Raw genomic sequence first — 19,742 nt, 5'->3', positions numbered from 1 at the left:
AACCTGTAAAGTTCTCAATTTGCCCCAAAATGTTGAGTGTTAAATGAAATAAAACTCCAAGCAACATTGTAAGAAACACACAATATTCTCCTATAAGAATGATATGACAGCCATGCATGGGTTGGCGATGTGGATTGGCTAGGACGTCTGCTTGCCATGGCACCCCTAGGATATAGCGTGAACTGGATGAAGGGTCCAAGAATGCCCCAGCAAATTCCAGTTGCCATTCGGTCCACCCAGTAGAGCTATAAGCACCTTGGCAGAGAACGATCACCTCCAAGCGCAATTAGCATCCCTCCCAACTCTCTAGAGTTGCTCGGAGCTCTAGTAACATGCTCATTAACAAAAACATATGATTTTATTTTGGGGGAAAAACTCTCAAGATCATGTTCGTTATTGTGGCTTCTTTTGTCTTCTAAGTTTTAACATTATTGTTCTATAGAATCCAGAAGTTGTTATAAATCATACTGGCTTAAACATTCACATGTACACACATATACACATATACACTGAGTCTCACAGGGAGAAAAGCCCCCCAAAATAGCAAATTATTATTTTTATTATTATGCACACAGACATGTATTTTACATACATATTCCTTCCCCGTCCTTTATTGTGTATGTCATAGAAAATAGTGTAGAAAAATCACAAACTACGCTTTATACTTACAGGTGCTGTTCCACATAAATAAAATATTTAAGAAGCTTTCTATTCAGTTTTTATGGGTAACCTATCAGTTTTCTGTTATATGACAATTAAGTGTTTCCTCCCAAAAATGTGATCAACGCAAACTTGAAATGCTTAAAGAGTTACTATCGGGAAAGGTTTGTCTGGAATGTTGTATTTAATTAGAAAAGTAGGTGGAACAGCACCTTTAAATTATGGTGTGGCCAAACAATTTCTGATCATTTCAGCAATGTAAAAACAAATATTATATTCAATGAGTTTAATATAGAAACACGGATGTAATACCCAACTCCAAAAAGCTTTGGGGGTTATGTATAAAAAAAGTGGCTCTGGTACAATGGTGGAAAAGTGATTTTATCGCTATAGCAACCAATGGAATGTTGCTGCTGATACAGTTCTAATATCTAGTAATTAATGTAGCTTTAAATTGGCGGGTCCAATCTATAGTTTAAAAGGAACACCCAATGGACTGAGATATCTGCTGGGTTATGTCATGATGTCTCATGGTGCCATCATTCCTATCTCCGGACGTCTGATTGACTTGTCCAAGTGACTACACTTTGTCCCCCTGGCCAGATGTTTAGGGGTCACATGGGGAATCTTTCCTGCTTATACACCAGCTTTTATAGACCAACCACCCACTATTCAGTTCTCATTCCAACTTCTTTATTCTATGTCTCTATGTTAATTTGTAAGCATGTTTGGGCCATCAGACCTGATGTGCTAGTGTGAGTCTACCCGCCGGGTCACGTGGAGCAGGGTGGAAGGCCTGTGCCCTTGCCTGGCAGATGATCTTGGCTTGAGATCCAGCAGCTGGTTGCATATTAGCCTTTTAAAGGGAAGAGAAACCATAAGGGGTGCACGTAATCCCACAGAAAGTACAATATTCAACACCTTCCCACCACAATGGAGCACCACGGAACCTGCGTAGATTCAAATGAACATATGAAGACAAAATCACATGAAAAATGGAATTTATTCACGTCCGTACACGATTAACACTCCCTCTACCGTAACACACGCACAGCTTTAATACACAATTGTAACTGTGATAGACAAGACGAAAATAGACATTTTTTTCCCCACCAAGACAAGGTTCATGCAATACAGAAGATACACACAGATTCGGTTTATGGAGCCACGCAAACCCCTTACACATATTTTATGGGTTCTGAAATGTTCTTACACAGACAGGGAATTGATTGCGGACAAACAAGACATGATTCCTTCAAATAAAAGCAGAATTTTTAGAAAAAAGCAGCCCATGATTTTGAATTAAATGATATATCATGATTCTGACCCGAATTCCAGTTCTGAGATGCTATTCATACACACGGGATAGACACAGATCTTCTACAAGCAATGGACTAATGCTATGACACTCACACAAGACTCTATCGCACAGCCTGTATTCCTACAATGCCTCGACGCTCGTGAGATATATGTAGGGAAAGGGCTTTTCTTAATGTCCTCAGACAGATTTAGGATTCCATATATATTATTATAGTGACTTGGTTCAGCTGATGATGCCACTAGACATGCAATTTATTCCGCTAATATTTATAATGAGGCACTGGCAGTGATGAGATCATTTGCATGCAATTGATGATGTAATATGTGATATTGTGTGTTAAGACATTAGTATGCCATTGATGATGTCATATGTAATTTCATGTATGATGTCACCAGCAAACCTCGAGGTTCAAATAATTTAACCTGAATTAATGCATTTCCTTGAGAACGTAGCTTTAGCTTTAATGATTTAATTATGTAACTTGCTGGTAACACAGACAGCGTTCCCGCGAGTAGACTCTGACTTATTGATACAGTGTATATCTAAATAATATTGTTTCTATTACCAATACATTATTTATTCATAAACAAAAACCAATCATTCTTCCCAAAGACTGACAGGGATATATACTAAATAATTATGATCAGTAGAATATGGGATTTGCAAAAGTTACTGCTACACAATTGTGTTGAAACCCCCCAAAACACACTTCCTACTTGGAGACATATTATTTAAACACAGAATTCTCGCTCACAAATAAAATTGGGAAATTCTCACCCAATTCCACTCTAGAAATGCAGGATTTTACACTGGTTAGCGACTAGTTGACTCCTTTTGATTATGTCATACAAATAGTGACTTCTATGCTATAATACGCACACACACAAACACCATTCCAAGATATATCTTAATGATTACAATGACCCCCGATGCATTGTGAGACACGGGCAGGTGAGCTCCAATGAGCAGGGCTCTTCTTATATTCAATTAACCCCTTAAGGACCAGGCTCAGTTTTCGTTTTGTACCCTGTGGGACCGCAGCTGTTTTGACACTTTTGTGGTGCTTGTGTTCAGCTGTAATTTTCTCCTCACCCATTTAGTGAACCCACATAAGTTATATATTGTTTTTTTCAGGACAAGATGGGCTTTCTTCAGATACCATTATTTTGATCGTATCATCTTATTTACTATAAAAAAAAATAAAAAAAACATGGTGAAAAATTGAAAAAAAACACATTTTATGACTTTTATTTGAAAAATCTTTTACTCACCTAAAAAAGCAAGTAAAAAAACTAGCTAAATAGATTCTACTACTTGTCCTGAGTTTAGAGATACCCAATGTTTTTATGTTTTTTTGCTGTTTTTTGTAAGTTATAGGGCAATAAGTACAAGCAGCGTTTTATGATTTCCAAATCTTTTTTAACAAATCTGGTCATTCTGCCTCCATCTCCTCTTTGGAATATCTTTGAAGCGGGTTAACTCAATTTAACCCATTTAAACCATATATTTTTGAAAACTAGACACCCCAGGGTATTCCAAATGCTGTTATTTTAACCCTTTCCATGCACCAATTATAGAACTACACTTTGTCAAACTTTGTAATAGTATTTTTTTTTTATTTTTTTTTCCACACAAATTGTACTTTAGTTATAGATATACAGGTTCTGGTATATGCCACTGTCAAACAACCCCCCAATATGTGTTCAGGAACATCTCCTGAGTGCAGTGATACCCGACATGCATGGGTTTGTCGGGTTGTTTGAGATTTAAAATGCCACATTTGGGAAGTGCGCTTTTTTTCTCCGTTTTGGTCAGTCTGGACCTATGCCCTATCTTTGAGCTTGGCCACTCCAATTTACCCCATCAGCCATTTTTTTATATATTAGACACCCCTTGGGTATTTGAAGTGCTTTTATTTTAACTCTTTGTTGAGATTTTTGAGAAATTTTAGCACTTGCTCAAAATAATAAACCTTATTTTTTTATTTTATTTTATCTTTTTAATACTTTTTTATATTTTTTTTACACATTTTGCAATGTACTGGATGGTTCATCTAGTGACATCACTGCATAATTATTTTTAAATGTTAGCACATTTTTTTTATTTTTTTTTTAATATTTTACTAATCACATAGTGATTAGAAAGCTGGGCTCCATTGACTTGCATGGTTGAATGCAGTACCTGTATTCAACCTGCAAGTGGAGCCAGAGTTCTCTAGAGGGTCTGGAGACCGTCTAGCTAACTCTATCATCTTTATTGTTTATTTTCCCGGACCGCCGCCATCTTGCTTGATGGCGAAGATCACCGGCAGCGGCGGCTGTGACCGCTCTCCGGAGCGGTCACAGCCCACCCAGAGGTAAGTGTTTGGTGTCGCTGGATGCCTCCTGATTGAGGCATTCCAGCGACACCATTTAAGTTTAGGAGGCGATCGTCGATCGCCTCCTAAACGCTTTTAAAACGGGCGTCCGCCGCCATACAATGTATGGCGGCTGTTGACGCCCCGGGGAGGGGCCAGACATGGCCCCCGATGCCGATCTCGGCGTTACTGAATGCCTCGACATCGAGGCATTACAGTAACGCCGTTTAAGCGAAGAAAGTGATCGTTGATCACTTTCTAAGCTTATTTTATTTTATGACGGTTCAGGACCGTCAAAGGTCATTTAGCGACCTTCATGTCATGACGGTCCTGAACCGGCAAAGGTCGCGAAGGGGTTAAGCTAATAATATATAGTTTTGCGATCCTTGCTTCCCGTATATCACAGAGCTGTGAGAAATGGTGTGGATTTTAAATACATTTTTAAAATAATGTCAGCTGTTTACATGTTGTAATGTTATATATTAAAATTCAATGATAAAATATAATATACATTATATAACAAGGTAGTATATAATAACTTGCTGATATGGTCCACAGTTTGCTGTTGGTATGAAACATTCATGCTCCTTGCTCTGTAGACCAGATGTTTCATTATTAAGAGGGCTAAGTGGGCCAATGGGGAATGGCGTTAATGGCTAAATGAGTAGTTTGGGGGTGTTCGGCCTATTATGTGCAGTTTTTTAACAGCTCAGAACAAGATCTATATTCTACAGGGCCCTTCATAAAAGCCTTCATAAAAGGCTACCACGGTCTACAAAGTAATTGGGGGTTTTCTTTTTTTATTTATGTGTGTTTTGTAATAACAATGAGCTTCTGTGGTGGCAGTGACTTGTGGTTAAGTTAACAAGCTGTTTACTTTGATTTTATTAGACATTGAATGATTAGGATGTGTGCAGGTAGCAATTGTTTTTTTTCCTTTTTGCTCTGGGAGTTGAATTCCTTGCGTATTAATTTGGATTGTAGTAAGTGATCTTCGTTGTATAAAGGTCTCTGACGAGTCATTTCTATGTAGTGGCTTTTTGCGTGTATTTAGATTTAGTTACCTTAACCCTATCTACTAACCAAACATAAGTCATTGTTATCATCCTGTGGTAAACAATAGACTATCTCAGAAGGATCCAATGATTTATGGGAAAAGGGACTTCACTTGCATAGGCTCAGTGTCGTGTTTGAGTTTGTAATGTAACCACCATCTCACATGACTGCCTACAATGATAACATCCAGTGCTACACTGCATTTAAAACTAAGAAAATATATCTTCCAGTTTTCCGCCTTTAAACTTACTGAGATATTCTAAATACAAACAAACCCCATCAAAAATCCAACAAAAATAAAATATGATTAATTATCAGTAAAAGTTGGAAAGGGAAACTGTAAGCCAGTGACGTATCCCTGCCTAGGTCGACTAAGCCTCTTGGGAAATTAAGCCCACCAGTGTCCCATTGCCCAATGGGCTGGCTACAAGGGAGATCTTTAATCCCCCAACCCGCCTATTTATGCCATGGAGGCTGTGCCGGCTCAGCACACCCTACATAGTCTTCAATAAAAGTTCTTTACGACACGGCGCTCGGGGAAATGGCGTCATATCCCAGAGCTTCATTCCTTAAAGGCACGCATCACCTTTTATTGTATTTGGGATGCTGACTGACGGTTTGGGGCGCTGCCATAGGTTGGACCTAAGGGGGCCCCACAGGTAAATCTATCACTGAATACTGTGCATACAGTGCAGCCTTATAATTTTGTTAAATTATAGAGCCCCATGTTTAATTTATAAATTGTGATTAATTTAGTACTTAATATTTGCAATATGGCGATTATATTTGTTGTTTTGCTGTAATGTAACCATTTACCAACTGGCAGGTGGCACTTACCGCATTCATGTCAATGCCATTGGTGTATGACCAGGCGTGCTGGAAGTATTCTTCAAGACGTTGTCTCAGAGGGTTCGGAATCTGGTGAAAGCGAATGAACTCCTTAACCCGTAACATCTGGGTATGGTAACGTGCCGTGCCCGAGTACAGTCGCTGGATGATAGCAGAGACATTCCCGAAGATGCTGGCGTACATGAGAGCTGAGAGTGGGAATGAAGGAGACCAATACATGTAAAAAATAATAGCAACACCAAGAAATTGCAATTTGTGGGCATATGGTGGATTCCTGACACCATCTACAGATGACTGCCCGTCCAAGTAACATAATTAGAAATGGATATGGATGTCGGAAATCATAGGAAACAGAAAAGGATGTCAGACAAAAGTATTCAGGGTGACTGAAAGAGACAAAGTAGGAAAGAAAAAAAAAGAGTAATGTTGACCTGAAAAGTCGGAATGTAACCAGGTCCCTCAGACAATGTAGTACGGAAAACCTCCATTTACCTTAAAACTTGGGATAACACGGTTGTGGCACTTAAATACTGTTATTTTACCATGATTTCATCAAAGATGAAATGATTAAAAAACACAGTAAATTGGGTCATTATAGGCTATTATTAACTAAGTGGAAAGTCCTCATGAATTCAATTCTAACCAGAGTCTATATGTATGGCGTCTCGTTCTTGAGAATGTTTGGGCAGCTGTAGGCTTTGGTATACCGGTCAGCTGCAGAAATAGGTCAGAACCAAAATACTCACATCCAATCAGCATGACGCAGATGGAGAAGATCTTCTCCGAGTTGGTGTTGGGTGAGACATTCCCAAATCCCACGCTGGTCAGACTGCTGAAGGTGAAGTAGAGTGCAGTCACGTACTTGTCTTTGATGGAAGGTCCAGAAGCCTGGTCGGTGTCGTTATAACTCTTTCCGATCTGATTGGCCAGATTGTCCAGCCAGCCGATCTTGTGTTCCATGTATGGACGCTCAACGTTGCCAATGGCGTACCAGATACAGGCCAGCCAATGAGCGATGAGAGCAAAGGTGCACATGAGGAGGAATAATACAGCCGCCCCATACTCAGAATACCGGTCTAGCTTCCTTGCCACACGAACCAAGCGCAGCAACCGCGCAGTCTTGAGGAGCCCAATCAACGTGGTGGTCTGCAAGGTAGAACATTTTAGGTCCCCTCTGTTACATGTTTTTGTAAAGCTATATCTATATGTATATCGATGTCTGACAGCATTATTGGCGACTTTGTTTTAATGGAAAACTGTACTTTGGGGCGAAAACCCAAAAAAATTCTAAAGCACAGAATAAAACATCAGTGCTGCGGGATGGAAGACAATTAGCCAAGGTATCTTACCTCATCTGATCCTGTCCTGTAGACAAGTAAGTCAAAGGGGATAGCCGCCACTATATCTATAAGGAACCAGCCTTTGAAGTAGTGGATGGCGATCTTGGCTGGGTGGCTGACCACCTCATCGTTCATGTTGACGTAGGTGGTACGGAAGTTAATAATAATGTCTACAATGAACATGATATCCACAATCAGGTCCACGATGTTGAGCGGGTTGCAAGAGTAGCCGCACGCCCAGTTTCTCTCCTCCTCCTGATCGTTCAGAAGGAAGGCGGCAGAGTAGGGGGTGAAAATCGCGGTGTAGATGACAAGCAGCAGGATCAGCCAGTCCCACACCGCTTTGAAAGGGCTGTAATGGAGGATGGTCCATCGGTGAATCCGCGGGGCCTGCAGTTTGTACTCTGGCAAAACGTCTGCCCCCAGGGAAAGAACCTATGGATGGTAAAAGGGAATTGAAAAAGACTGTGAGTGACACCAGACAGTTCCCATCCTTGGAATCATGTTTGTAATCTTCTTCTTCTGGTGTAAAGTCCGCTGATGAGACCTCATCTACCAGATATCATCTTTAACATCTTCAGAACAATTCCTAGCAGGCTCCTCCCTCCTTTAACATCCCTTGTCTGCTTCTCCACTTTCCATACCTCTGTTCCCCCTTAATTGTTTCCCTTTATAGCTACAGTTTCCCTTTTCTTCTTCTATGACCTATAAAACATAGTTGAGTCTCTCATTACAGATTTTTAAGGAATTTATGCTGGATGGTCCACACAAAGTCTGATGGTTGATTTTGGGTGTAAACTCCTTAATTTTCCTTTTAAATACTTCATGAATGCTTTTGAAGGACCGAAAAACAAACAATCACATTTCCATTTCTTGGTATAGACTTTTAGAGAGGCCATTCCTAAAAGGGGCATTTTTGTGGGGGCAAAAGACTGCCATCTGTCGCCTCATGTGGCACTGCGGCAGGGAGACGTTAATTCCAAAGGACACGGTGCACAAGTCGGCAAAGGGCAGTGGAAAGGCAAGCGCATGCTAATTAAACCCAATCAATGAGGGTCGCCAGTGGGTAGTACGAGATAGACCAGCCAGGCAGAAGAGCCAAGCCTGAAGCCACCATTTAACCCTATTCAACCTTGGCAATGGCAAGGCACCATAAGGAGTTAAACATCCTTTAATGAGCGGTGTCGTTAGAAACCCAATAAAATGTTTTATTGTATATTACTGCATCATGTATGGTAACATTATACTCTCTTATGCATAATGATCAGCTCCATTCCAATTTCCAACATTCTATAATGATATTATTATATTGTTCAGCTGTTCTGGTTCGAGGCGTTAATGTAGATCCCTTAAAGTACCAAATAAAACAAATTGGAAGTATTTTTTTTTTTTTAAATCACTAAAAATTTACATCTGGGTAATTTAGGATAATATCGTCTTTGCGTCTCTTCTTCATCCACCCAGTCTCCCTTACCACACAGCATTTCGTCTCTGGCTGGAACGATTAGCTGGATTTTTACCATGTTTGGACTGAAATTCATTAGAGAAACATATGTGTTTTATTGTTTTTTTTTCCTACCGCACCATAAATCTTTTTGCAGTTGTTGCTTACTATTCATAAACAAGCTTTCCCGAGATGTTTTAAATGGAAAAACTAATCTGATTTGATCAAATTGTTACTAAAGTTTAGTTATTTATATTATATATTTAAACAGAAGTTTCTCATTCTTGAGGAATTCTACCAATGTAGATGTTCAAGTCTCCTCGTGTGGATGCAGGTAGAAGAATCAGTGATTTCTTTATCCCAATCGATGACTTATTCGAACTACGTCCCAAAATAAGACAGCTTTAAATATACAGGGCATTAAGGCTCCAATGTTGGTCTTCTCCTAATAATGTACTGCTCAAAATTCTTATAACAGCAGAATCCCCCCCAAAAAGAACCCTCAGGTTCGATACAGTATCAGCACTTTGTACAGAATGATTTGTGTCGGTCTCCGTGTCACAGAAGTAAAATATTCTTGGAATACAGAGTTTAGACATGAATATAAAAAAAACCCCACAAGGTAAAACAGAACCCGGAAGATTAATCACGGATGATCTGGGAGGACTGGTGGAATTTTCAGGTCCCCTATGCCCCTTTATTTGGTCGCTAATTAAAAAGAAAATAGCAATGAGAATATTTTCATTCATAGAGGAGATTTAAGGATAAGGTTAGCCCATCAGCACCTACCTCAGCAACCTCAGCTATGGTAGGTCTTCAGCTTACACAGCTATAGATGAGAGGCTTGGAGGACGAAGAAGATGGGTGATCGCACCGGGGAAACGACTATAATTTATATAGTTTTATAACGTGTCCCTAAGCAGAGCTCATGTGGGAACCCCTCCTACCAGCTCGATCGAGCTCTGCTGTCAAATTCACCCAGGCATAAATTAAAAGGAGGAAAAAAAATAATCAGATGAGCGTCCAGAGTCCCAGCACAGTGACGAGGGACCGCCGCCCGGCTTCATTGACCTTTGTGCAAATTACAATGTATCAAGAGGTTGTCCACTCTGAGGACACCGAACCACTAGAGTAAGTTCTGGGATGTGGTGGACCATCGGGGGTGGACAGTATCTTTGTGTGACAAACAAAGAGACGACTAACCTCTAAATAGTTTATATATGTAGCAGTTACAGTATTACCCCATCAAAGCCTCAATTAACCCTCCATCCTTGCCATACCTACCGGTTTCAGCTGCTTCTTCATGCTCATGCTGCCCATGCTTGGTGAAACTCAGAGTCACACTCACAGCTCTGCCTTACGTGACGCATTCCTCCTAACAGTTTGACTTCGCGCTGCAATTCCAACCCTCTGTCCTCTCTGCTACAATTAACTCTGCTGTACCTATATTCACACAAACCTTTCTTTCGTGAAGGGTGTAATAGCTGGCATACTTTCCCTATCCCAAACTACATGAGATAACCAGGGGACGGCTGACAAGAGGGGTCAGCGTCCGTTTTTTCCGTGTGGCGTTCTCAATTAAAGATTTTGGGCCACTGCCTGAAGCCTTTTCATTTGTGTTAATTGCAGTTCCAGTTATTACCACTAGGGTGCTTAGAGTAACAATGCTTCTGGATGCATTTGCACAGCAACTGGGTCCTTTTTGTCATCTTTTAAGAGCTTTCAATGCTGTGCTTTTGGTGAGTGTGTGCTCGACAGGGTTGGATAGAGACCACTGAGGCTGGTCTTGCCTCCTGAGTGATGCCAGCCCTGTACATGTTGCACTCATTGAGTAAGAGAAGAACATTTCCTCAATGACTCAAAATACCAGATGAAATCACTATTGATTTTTCTCTAATCCATTAAACTGGTTACCTACATATTTTGTAAATTGAAACAATTGTATAAACAGCTATATTTAAAATAAAAGACAGACAAACCCCTCTGAACTTCCCCTGCAGCGAGGCTTGAGCTGGCCCTGTATAATGTATAGTTAATAAGAAGAAGTTTCAGGAACATCAGCTCTCTGATCTAACCATCCATCGGGGCAAACTCATGCTTCTGGCTGGTATAGCTATTTATACGTATCATTATGTATCAGTATGACACTTTTATACATAACGACTACCTTGCCACCGTAAAATTGCTTCCGAGCGATCTGACATGAGGGGGTTCCTCAAGAGGAGCACTAATGATGATAAGAGTAGAAATGACCCCACGAGTGATTGAATTGCTGACTCTACTTAACGATGACCATTGTGGCAGGACGAATACATGGAGTGTAGTTCAGGAAATAATCACCAGAGGGAGCTATTGTAATTTAAAATTACGGGCGGCTAGTATGAAGGTATAGGGAGAACCCTAATTTAGTATTAAAACAAAAGCAATCCTTCTAACATTTTTTGGGGGGGGGGTGCTATGGGGAAACAAAAAAATCATGCATTTAAAAAAAAAAAAAATTGGGTCACCCTGAAAATAATTATAACATATTCAAGGACTAAGGAATTTACCGTCTTAATGTTATTTTTGTCTCTATGCCTAAAGTACAAAAGGTAATTCTAAATGTTGGTCTTCAAGTTCCCACAACATTAGGTTTTCAGGATCTCCTCGGATGAGCGAGGGTGGGTCATGTCACACGTCCTCTTTTCCCTACCTGTGCTAATGGCCGAGCCATCTGTGAATATATGACAGAAACCCAGTGCTGCTGGAGAAACTGGGGACCTGAGCTGAGTTTGATCCAGAGAAATCCCACCAAACAGAAGACCTAGAGGATCAACCCAATCCTCTGGCTGTTACACTCAGGACCCACAAATTGATTTCTATTTTACGTGAAGTTAGTTGATCGCTACGCTGCATGTATCGGGAATCAATACTTTTTGGTGTCTGTCACCTCCACCCTGTCATTCGCTTCCTCAGCTCACTGCTGGGCAAAGAACCTTCATCGGGACACCCAAGATATTCACTTTATCTGGCAGGACAGGGACGTAGGCTATGGAGTTTTCAAAAACTTTCAAAGATTCATCAGGGATGATTAATACTAAAAGTGAATGATTATACTGATCGATTAGGTTTATTATTAATGAATTTTTCACCAACGGTGTCTCCAGCAGTAGATGTGTCTACAGATGCAGCAGGTGAGGAGATGCTTACCTGAGTCACCTTCTCTGTGACATTCTGTGTCCTCTCGAAAGCGTTGCTCGGGGCCACAATTTCGATCTCGGTGGTGGAGGCAGAACGATGTTTCTCTAAGTTAAACTCCACAAAATTCAATGTGAATTGTGGGATCTGGCTAATGGTCCGGTACTTCATGAGGTCAGACTCCGAGGTAGAGTTTAAGAAACCCGGCTTCATTTTTGACCTCTCCGCTGGAAAAAGGGAGTGAAAAAGATGATGAATGTTTCACCAGAAGCCAATAAACATATAGAACACAATTAAAGATACCTCCCTCTCAACCATGTCATAGATTTTGATCAATGGATAACCACGCATAGACTACACAACTCAACGAGAAACTCAAATGTTCAATCACAAGAAGATCACGTTAGGTTTCATTGGGTCGCTCAGGTTAGCTCTATAAGATGACTTGGGCTTTAATGAATAAACCCGGTGGGGGTGTGATGGCTGCTTTACAGTGAGTTTTAGATATTTAGACTAATCTATGCATGGAAATGGCCAATGAACAAAAATTGTTCCTGAAACCATAAAGAGCACCATGGATCTCCATATCAGAGGAGCCTCCGTAGTTTGGGCTTCCATAGTTCCAATTGGTATTTCTTAAATATTAAATATGAAATAGTACAATTCCTAGGATCCAGATAGATGACAAGACTCACCCGAATTGAAAGCAGCCCGTGTCAGCCTCTGATGAAGTGTCCTATTGGCTTTTCTGGCCAAAAGTAACGCAAGGTCCTCAAAATTCAAGATGAACATGATGACTTCTCCTTCTTCGTTCTTCACTGGGACCACGTCAATGAGACAACGTAGGCAGGTGCCTGAAGAAGGCAAAAAAGGTTAATGATAGGTTTAAGCTGGACCATCACGTGTAGCACCTAATAGAACTTCATTACAATGTATAAATAAGCAATGGCTTTTGAAACTTGATCCTCTTGAGCTGGATTTGAATTTTTTTCTATCTTTTTGAAATCGTATGTGACACACAGTCTCATGTCTAATCTAATAACGCATGAAAGCACCTGTCACCAGACAGCAGATTCCTTCACCTTCTCGCCATCCAGGTTGATAATATTTTCAAATCCAAAAATAGCAAAGTTACCCAGCCATGTCTGTGTGTCTGATATCCCTGTAATTTGACGATTCCCTTCACCGAACATTCCAATTTATACTCTTTGCGCGGAACTATTCATTCCAATGTAGAGTTATTGAATGTAATGTAACAATATCGTTTGCACTCTAAGATGTGAAACAGGCTGAAAAATCAGATGCAATTCTTTTAATCAACATCTCATGGATATTAATCACGAATACGACCATCTAAAGGGATATTAAAGCAATATACATCCCGATTTCATTTCTTTGGAACCATATACTTCCACGTTATTTTTTCAGATACAAGACAGATACATTTAAAAGAAACATTAGATGCTTATTTTTCTCCAGTTGTCTTGTCGGTTATTTCCCATGTCACATTTTCACAATCCAAATAGAAGGAATCATTTTCCAGTCTACTGTGGGGGTGGAGCCTAAGTGTTGAGTCACAGCATGATGTAATAAGACACCTTACAACCAGTTTTCACTGTTGCTGGTTCTGCAGTGATTCTCTCTAAGATCTAAAATGTCTCCTTCATTCTCTTTGCTTATTAATAGTAGCGCTTAGCCCTAGATAGCACATCCCTGACTGACACAATGAGTTCAACTCACCCTAACTTCTCATTACTGATATTCGCCATGTATCCATTTGGTTGCGCGTTAACGCCTGGTCTCTTGTTTCATACGAGAAGCCATGTCTTGCCCATTGTGGTAATAACATATCACACTTGCTTAGCATGTATGTTTTATGGATACTGTAGAAGTGTTCATATGTTGAGTGTGTCATATGATAAAGCCAACTTTTTGAAATCCAAGATATTTTAAAAATTAGCCTTCAAATTGCCATATCTGGTACACAATTAACCCATCATATGATACATAAGTGACATAAGACATTCTTATTAACAATCCCAACATACACATACAAACAGAAGAAGAGACTAACAAGGTCTGTTGTGATTTTACACACAGTCAGGGGACCAGCTCCGCAGTGAAAGTATCCACTCTAACCACGCGAGGACCTTCCCTGCTCTCTCTATACCCGCTTACGAGTAGAAAGCTGCATTAATCAAGCTAATAAGAAACCTGGAGACAGCTCCCCGGGGACAGGTCTCCGCCGCCGCCTGTGCGCTGAAGACATGGCTTCACAGCTGCCTTTCCTGACTCTTTTATCTGATAAACTCAGCCGACACAAAGGAATCCTACTTACTATTAACACGCAAAGCCTCCTAAATATTGTTTGGGTGGGCTAAATTAGAATCTGAACGAAGGAGCCCTGCAGCCCTCAGCCCGGATCGGACCATTTATAGTGAAGAGTCGCCATTTTAGATGTTCGATAAATAAAAAGGAGGTAACGCAACTCAAAAAGCGGCTACTACCACAAATTCAAGTTGCCATTGAGTTGAGTAGTGTCGAGGGGAACATTGCAAGTCACTGTTAAGTTGGTATCAACTACTGTAGAATTCAACTTGACTGTAGTCGAGTTGAATAATGAGCTGGCTTGATTGTGGGGTCCATTTATTCTGCACTCAGGCTGAGTGGCCCTTTTGAGATTAATTGACTTCTACAGTGTTTGTCGAGCTGAAGCCCTTTATTGAATGGACCTTCTGATGTTTCATCATCATCATCGTTTATAATATTTATCCAACTCAACAGCCAACTCAACTAGAACCCTTGTGCCTATGCGTGTTGGACACAGATCCAATAAACTAATTAGATTTTTTTAAAGCCAAGTGGTCCCGACTCCTAGCATGCTCATGCAGTCTAGTGGTCCAAATCAGATGGAATATCAGATAGTTCCTGCCTCTCCCAAGGGCAAGGAAACTATAAGATGATTTGATTAGCGCATTGTTGCAAAACAACCCAAAGTTAATTAGTTTTCTGCCTGCTAAGTGCATAGAGGATATGCGGTATACATTTACGGTGAATCTCAAATTGTTTGATATATGGAGCCCGCACGGAATCAGACATTCAAGTGCGCCGACCATCTGCATAGAGCAGGAGGGCACATGTAACATTATAACGTGTGTCAGGGTAACATCATGAAGCGCAACTGTTACCGAAAACTATTTGGCAGACAGCCTATAGTTTTTGTCACCTCTAATCACATTGCGGTTGGGAGTAGATGTCACACATCATATCCTGAACAACCATCCTGCCTCCTGAGTCCTGCTCCAGTTATGAAGGAATCTTACACGATCATTACTTGCCATCAGTCAAGATCTAATCAGGATAGTCCTTCATCGAAAACCACATCCATTGAAGACACTTTGGAGTACCCCATTTTTCCCCCAGCATGTTTTCAACTCAGAGAGGGTACTTTGTCCCTGGTTTTTGTTTATCCCTGAAAAACACTTTTTAGCCTTAAATAAAATGTATTGTTCAAAATGATCTTTTCTTATTGAAAACCTCCATCAGTTAATACGTATAATAAGTATAGACATGCATAAACATGCCAACTGTTATTTGGGCAGAATATGACCCAAAAAATGTTACATCCACGGATCTCCATTCTGCCCTTAACAAGAAAGAAATGTCGGCAACTTAGTAACGTCTTTGGATAATGTCCCTGTTGGGCTTAGAAATGAGGGAAAATCACAAAAGATCTGGATTTTTTTTTTTAAATGCAGCATTGGGATGCTGATAGAAAGAAAGAAAGCTAATAGCGGTGAGTGCCGTGCAGCAGATGGCAATGTCATGTATGGTCTGGACACGGCATATAACCATCATGCAATTTCATGAACTGGGGATTTTATAGACGCTGTCTGCATGCTGGGCTCCCAACGTGTGATTCCACGAGTAGTCTATGGATGAGTGCCTGGAGTTTATTTTCAGTAATTTAAGTGATAATAATAATAAGAATAAATAACAAGAAAATAGTAATAATAATGAATAATAATAAGAATAAATAAAAAGAAAACAGTAATAATAATAAATAATAATAACAAAAAAATATTAATTATTAATAATAATACGTAATAATAATATGTTTTTAAAAATGCCGATATTATCAACAAAACGGCTCTGCGTGCGTCAGTACCTGTGGACTGAGGATACTGACGCGTGTGATGGGTGATTAAAAAAATATATATACGTTCCCGGCTTCCTGATTTAAAAGGGTCACGCCACAGCGGGAGACCCCGGCGGAGCTAAGACCCTCTCCCCGGCTGATCTGCTGCAGATGAATTATACGTTGGCGGGGTCTCTGAAAACTCTCTACCTCTTCATCTGATTAATTTTTCATATTAAACCAAAACAGATGGGACTGAGATTAAAAGGAAGGTAGGATTTAACTGCCGCGCGGCCGCCCGTCGGAGCTCTGCAGAGGGTGGGTCGGACCTGGTCTTTGACACTATTAACTCTTTCAACGAAAAGGGGCAACCAAAGCCTCCCATCCGCCTTCTTCAGCATATAAGACTGTAGTCGCTAGATATGAGAAGCTGCTTGATACATAGTAACACTCCAGGGTACATATCTCCCTTTCTTACCGACACGCAGCGAGTGTGTGTGGGGGGGGGATTCTCCAGCAGCCCAACTCCCATTATTCTCAGCATAATTTGCACTAAACCAAACTCCTTAACCCCAAAATTACAGTATTTGTTAAGCAGGTGGATGAGACCATCAAGAAGTGGTTGCTAGGAGTTGTAGTCAGCACCCTTTAAACGAGACATAACCTGGCCCTTCCAATTATATCAGCGGAAAGCGCAGGGAGGAAACATGACGACGGGGTTGGGTTTTGCTTTAAGATAAAAACTGCTGCATCCGCAAACCTTTCTTCACCAAAGGGTTAATGCGGAGCAAGTCTAAAGATCCTTATTAATTTAGTGATGTCCGGAGGCTTAAAATCCCATAATGAGTTCCCAGGAGTGAGCCGTGTAGTCACTGAGCTCAACGGGATATTGCAATAGTACTGTGAGCAAAGCCACCTCTATGTTACTCACTGTACCCCGCATCCTACTTCCTCCCCGATACGCCATTATACCCTTATCACCCCCCATCCTACTTCCTACCCCATACACCATTATACCCGCATTCTACTTCCTTAATCCAGTGTTTTATGTGATTTAACTACAACTCCCATCGTCCTCATTCATCCTATTCCCCCCCATACCTTTCCCTGAAAAAAAAGACCGGAATCCGCTATATTCCTACTGCCCCCCCCCATCCAGCGCATGCATTTTTCATTTTTCCATTTGCAGGCTGTCCGCCCTCGTTCTAAATCAGAAGTTTCTTTTCTGGAGGCAAAAGCCAACATTAATGGCTTAAAAAGAAAGAGAATAAAAAATAGTTAATGTCTCCCAACATTTAACCCTCCGATGCCTTGATCGAAAAGCACTATTATAAAAAAAAAAGGAAAACGAGATTTTATCTGCTGCTTTTCCCATTTCAGCCTGGAAACATTATCGTTTTGCTAAGTTATCGTGACATCTCTAGAAAATGGGCAGCAGTTATATATGTTTTTAAGGCGTTATGACCTGCCGAGAACGATCATTTTCAGGTATTCATCCAAAAGCCTAGAAAAACGGTTCATTTATTTATTTATTTATTTATTTATTATTTTATTGTATTTATTCTTTATTTATTTTTTATTATTTTATTTTATTTGTTCTTTATTTTATTTATTTTTTATTTTTTCAGGAATAAATTCTTTCCACCGGCTTCAAAAATCTAAAGTTTCTTTTAACACAGGATTTCCCTTCTTTAAAAAGTACTAATTATCCCCCCACCCCAGCATGTGCGCTTCTCTTGGCCCAGAATATTTAAGTCTTTTTTCACGGCTTGTACAATTATGTTACTAATAATAGGTCTTTTAATCAGACACCCTGGTTTTTTCCTTGATTTTACACAGCAATTTTCCTAGTTTTTTTTTTTATAATTTATTATGCACATTCTACAAACTCTAGTACATGGACCTGGCAGAATCTAACTATATTTTTAATGGCGAGTGTTAAAATTTACCACGTTTTGTGTCTATATTTTTTTTACCCCAATTAGTGGGAATAACTGATATATACCAATTTATGCATAAATTGTTTGGGGTAAAATGTATTTTTTTTTTAATATTTCTTATTTTTTTGCAAATTCTCTTGAGAAAACACCCAGTAAAAAGTTTTGTGCAAATTATAAGTATGAATTTTAAAGTCGATACCAAATTCTTTATTTTAGCAACGTTTATGAATTAGAAACGGACCTTCGTTAGACCCCCGTCGCCTTGATTCAGAAGATGGGAGGTATGTAAATGGACCAGTTGGGTGGATCAGAGATCTCCCTTATAACTCCCCCGTTGAGCATCAATACACAGGGGGGTGGGGCTGATCGCCTAAGCGAGTTTTGCAGTGTGGGAATACCGCCATCCTGGACCTGCCGTCCTAACCTATCAATGCTCATGTCCTCCTTCATGCTTTGTTATGTTGAGTCGGTCGCCGACCATGCAGGAGCCAACAGCGTCCGGATCCTACACGCTCGGCTTCTTTTAATGGGAGTAAAGGTCCCTTAATCATATTGCTCTAATAGTAAAAAAACAGGTCCACTGCCCCTTTAAATACAGTCTGTCTTCTGTTTTGCCGTCTCGTTTTGTCTTCCGCCCTCCCGTCTCCCATTTCCCGCGTCTCCCCTCCGTCTCGCTGTTTAAGATTCACAGCATGCGCAGGTGTGGAAATTGTGAATCATTGGAATTCATGTTCACACGTCCCCAAGTGAAGCGTAAATACTGCTGCGTTATACTCGCTGATCTATACCTGCCGGGAACGCCGGCCGCCGCGGCTAGCAGAATCTTCTATTAGTATCTCACGTTTTCCATTGCAGAATATTGTAATTTTTTTTCGTCCTTGTTCAGACCAGTTATACCTGCATGAGGTTCAAAGGCACCAGAAATGTATGTATTTTCTCAGGAGAGGAGCGCTTTATTACAGATATCAAGGGTTAACCCATCAAAAACACCAACCCATTCATATAAGGTTTATCATAAATTGTCGCCGTCCCTTTAAATGTGTCTGGGATCTAAATGGAACAGTCTCTGTGTTTTTCCTTGTTCCTGACACCTGATTGTATCCCGTGCCTGCGCAGCTTTCTCTGCACGCCACGCGCTCTATACCAGCAGCAGGTAACATATGGGTTTTACTTCTGAGACGTGGAAATGAAGAAAAAAAGTGATTCTTATTAGCAGAGTGCTGGCCTCCTAATTAGCGTTATGCATATTTATCAACACAATGGGAAGTCTAGCAAGAAAAAATACCATAGAGTAATAACCATGCTAACATTACACACTACATTCCTACTTATTCCTCCCCCTTTGCATTGCCCATCCCATGTTTCGATTGTAAGCTCTTCTGGACAGCCGCTTATTTATCTGCGGTTCCTTGTAATATATTGCTGCATCGGGAATTTAAAGGTACGGTTCCGTGACAGCCC

At 40.4% G+C, this 19,742-nt stretch overlaps 1 protein-coding gene across 1 annotated transcript in view; it reads right to left on the bottom strand.

Annotated features, from left to right (window-relative positions):
- LOC149275638 (voltage-gated inwardly rectifying potassium channel KCNH6-like) overlaps positions 1 to 19,742 on the bottom strand; it is a 38,912-nt gene that overhangs the window by 3,720 nt on the left and 15,450 nt on the right. Inside the window, exons 3-7 of the mRNA XM_089504524.1 lie at positions 12,899 to 13,057; positions 12,216 to 12,430; positions 7,592 to 8,017; positions 6,989 to 7,388; positions 6,231 to 6,430 (exon numbers count right to left, since the gene is read on the bottom strand). Of these exons, the coding sequence (XP_089360650.1) occupies positions 6,231 to 6,430; positions 6,989 to 7,388; positions 7,592 to 8,017; positions 12,216 to 12,430; positions 12,899 to 13,057 (1,400 nt within the window). The remainder of the gene's footprint in view (positions 1 to 6,230; positions 6,431 to 6,988; positions 7,389 to 7,591; positions 8,018 to 12,215; positions 12,431 to 12,898; positions 13,058 to 19,742) is intronic.

This window comes from Sceloporus occidentalis, unplaced genomic scaffold, assembly GCF_023333645.1.
Source record: "Sceloporus occidentalis isolate IW3139 unplaced genomic scaffold, rSceOcc1.0.p SCAF_274, whole genome shotgun sequence".
Taxonomy (NCBI): domain Eukaryota; kingdom Metazoa; phylum Chordata; class Lepidosauria; order Squamata; family Phrynosomatidae; genus Sceloporus; species Sceloporus occidentalis.
Note: the sequence above shows the minus strand (reverse complement) of the source record. Positions and strands in the feature narration are given on the sequence as shown.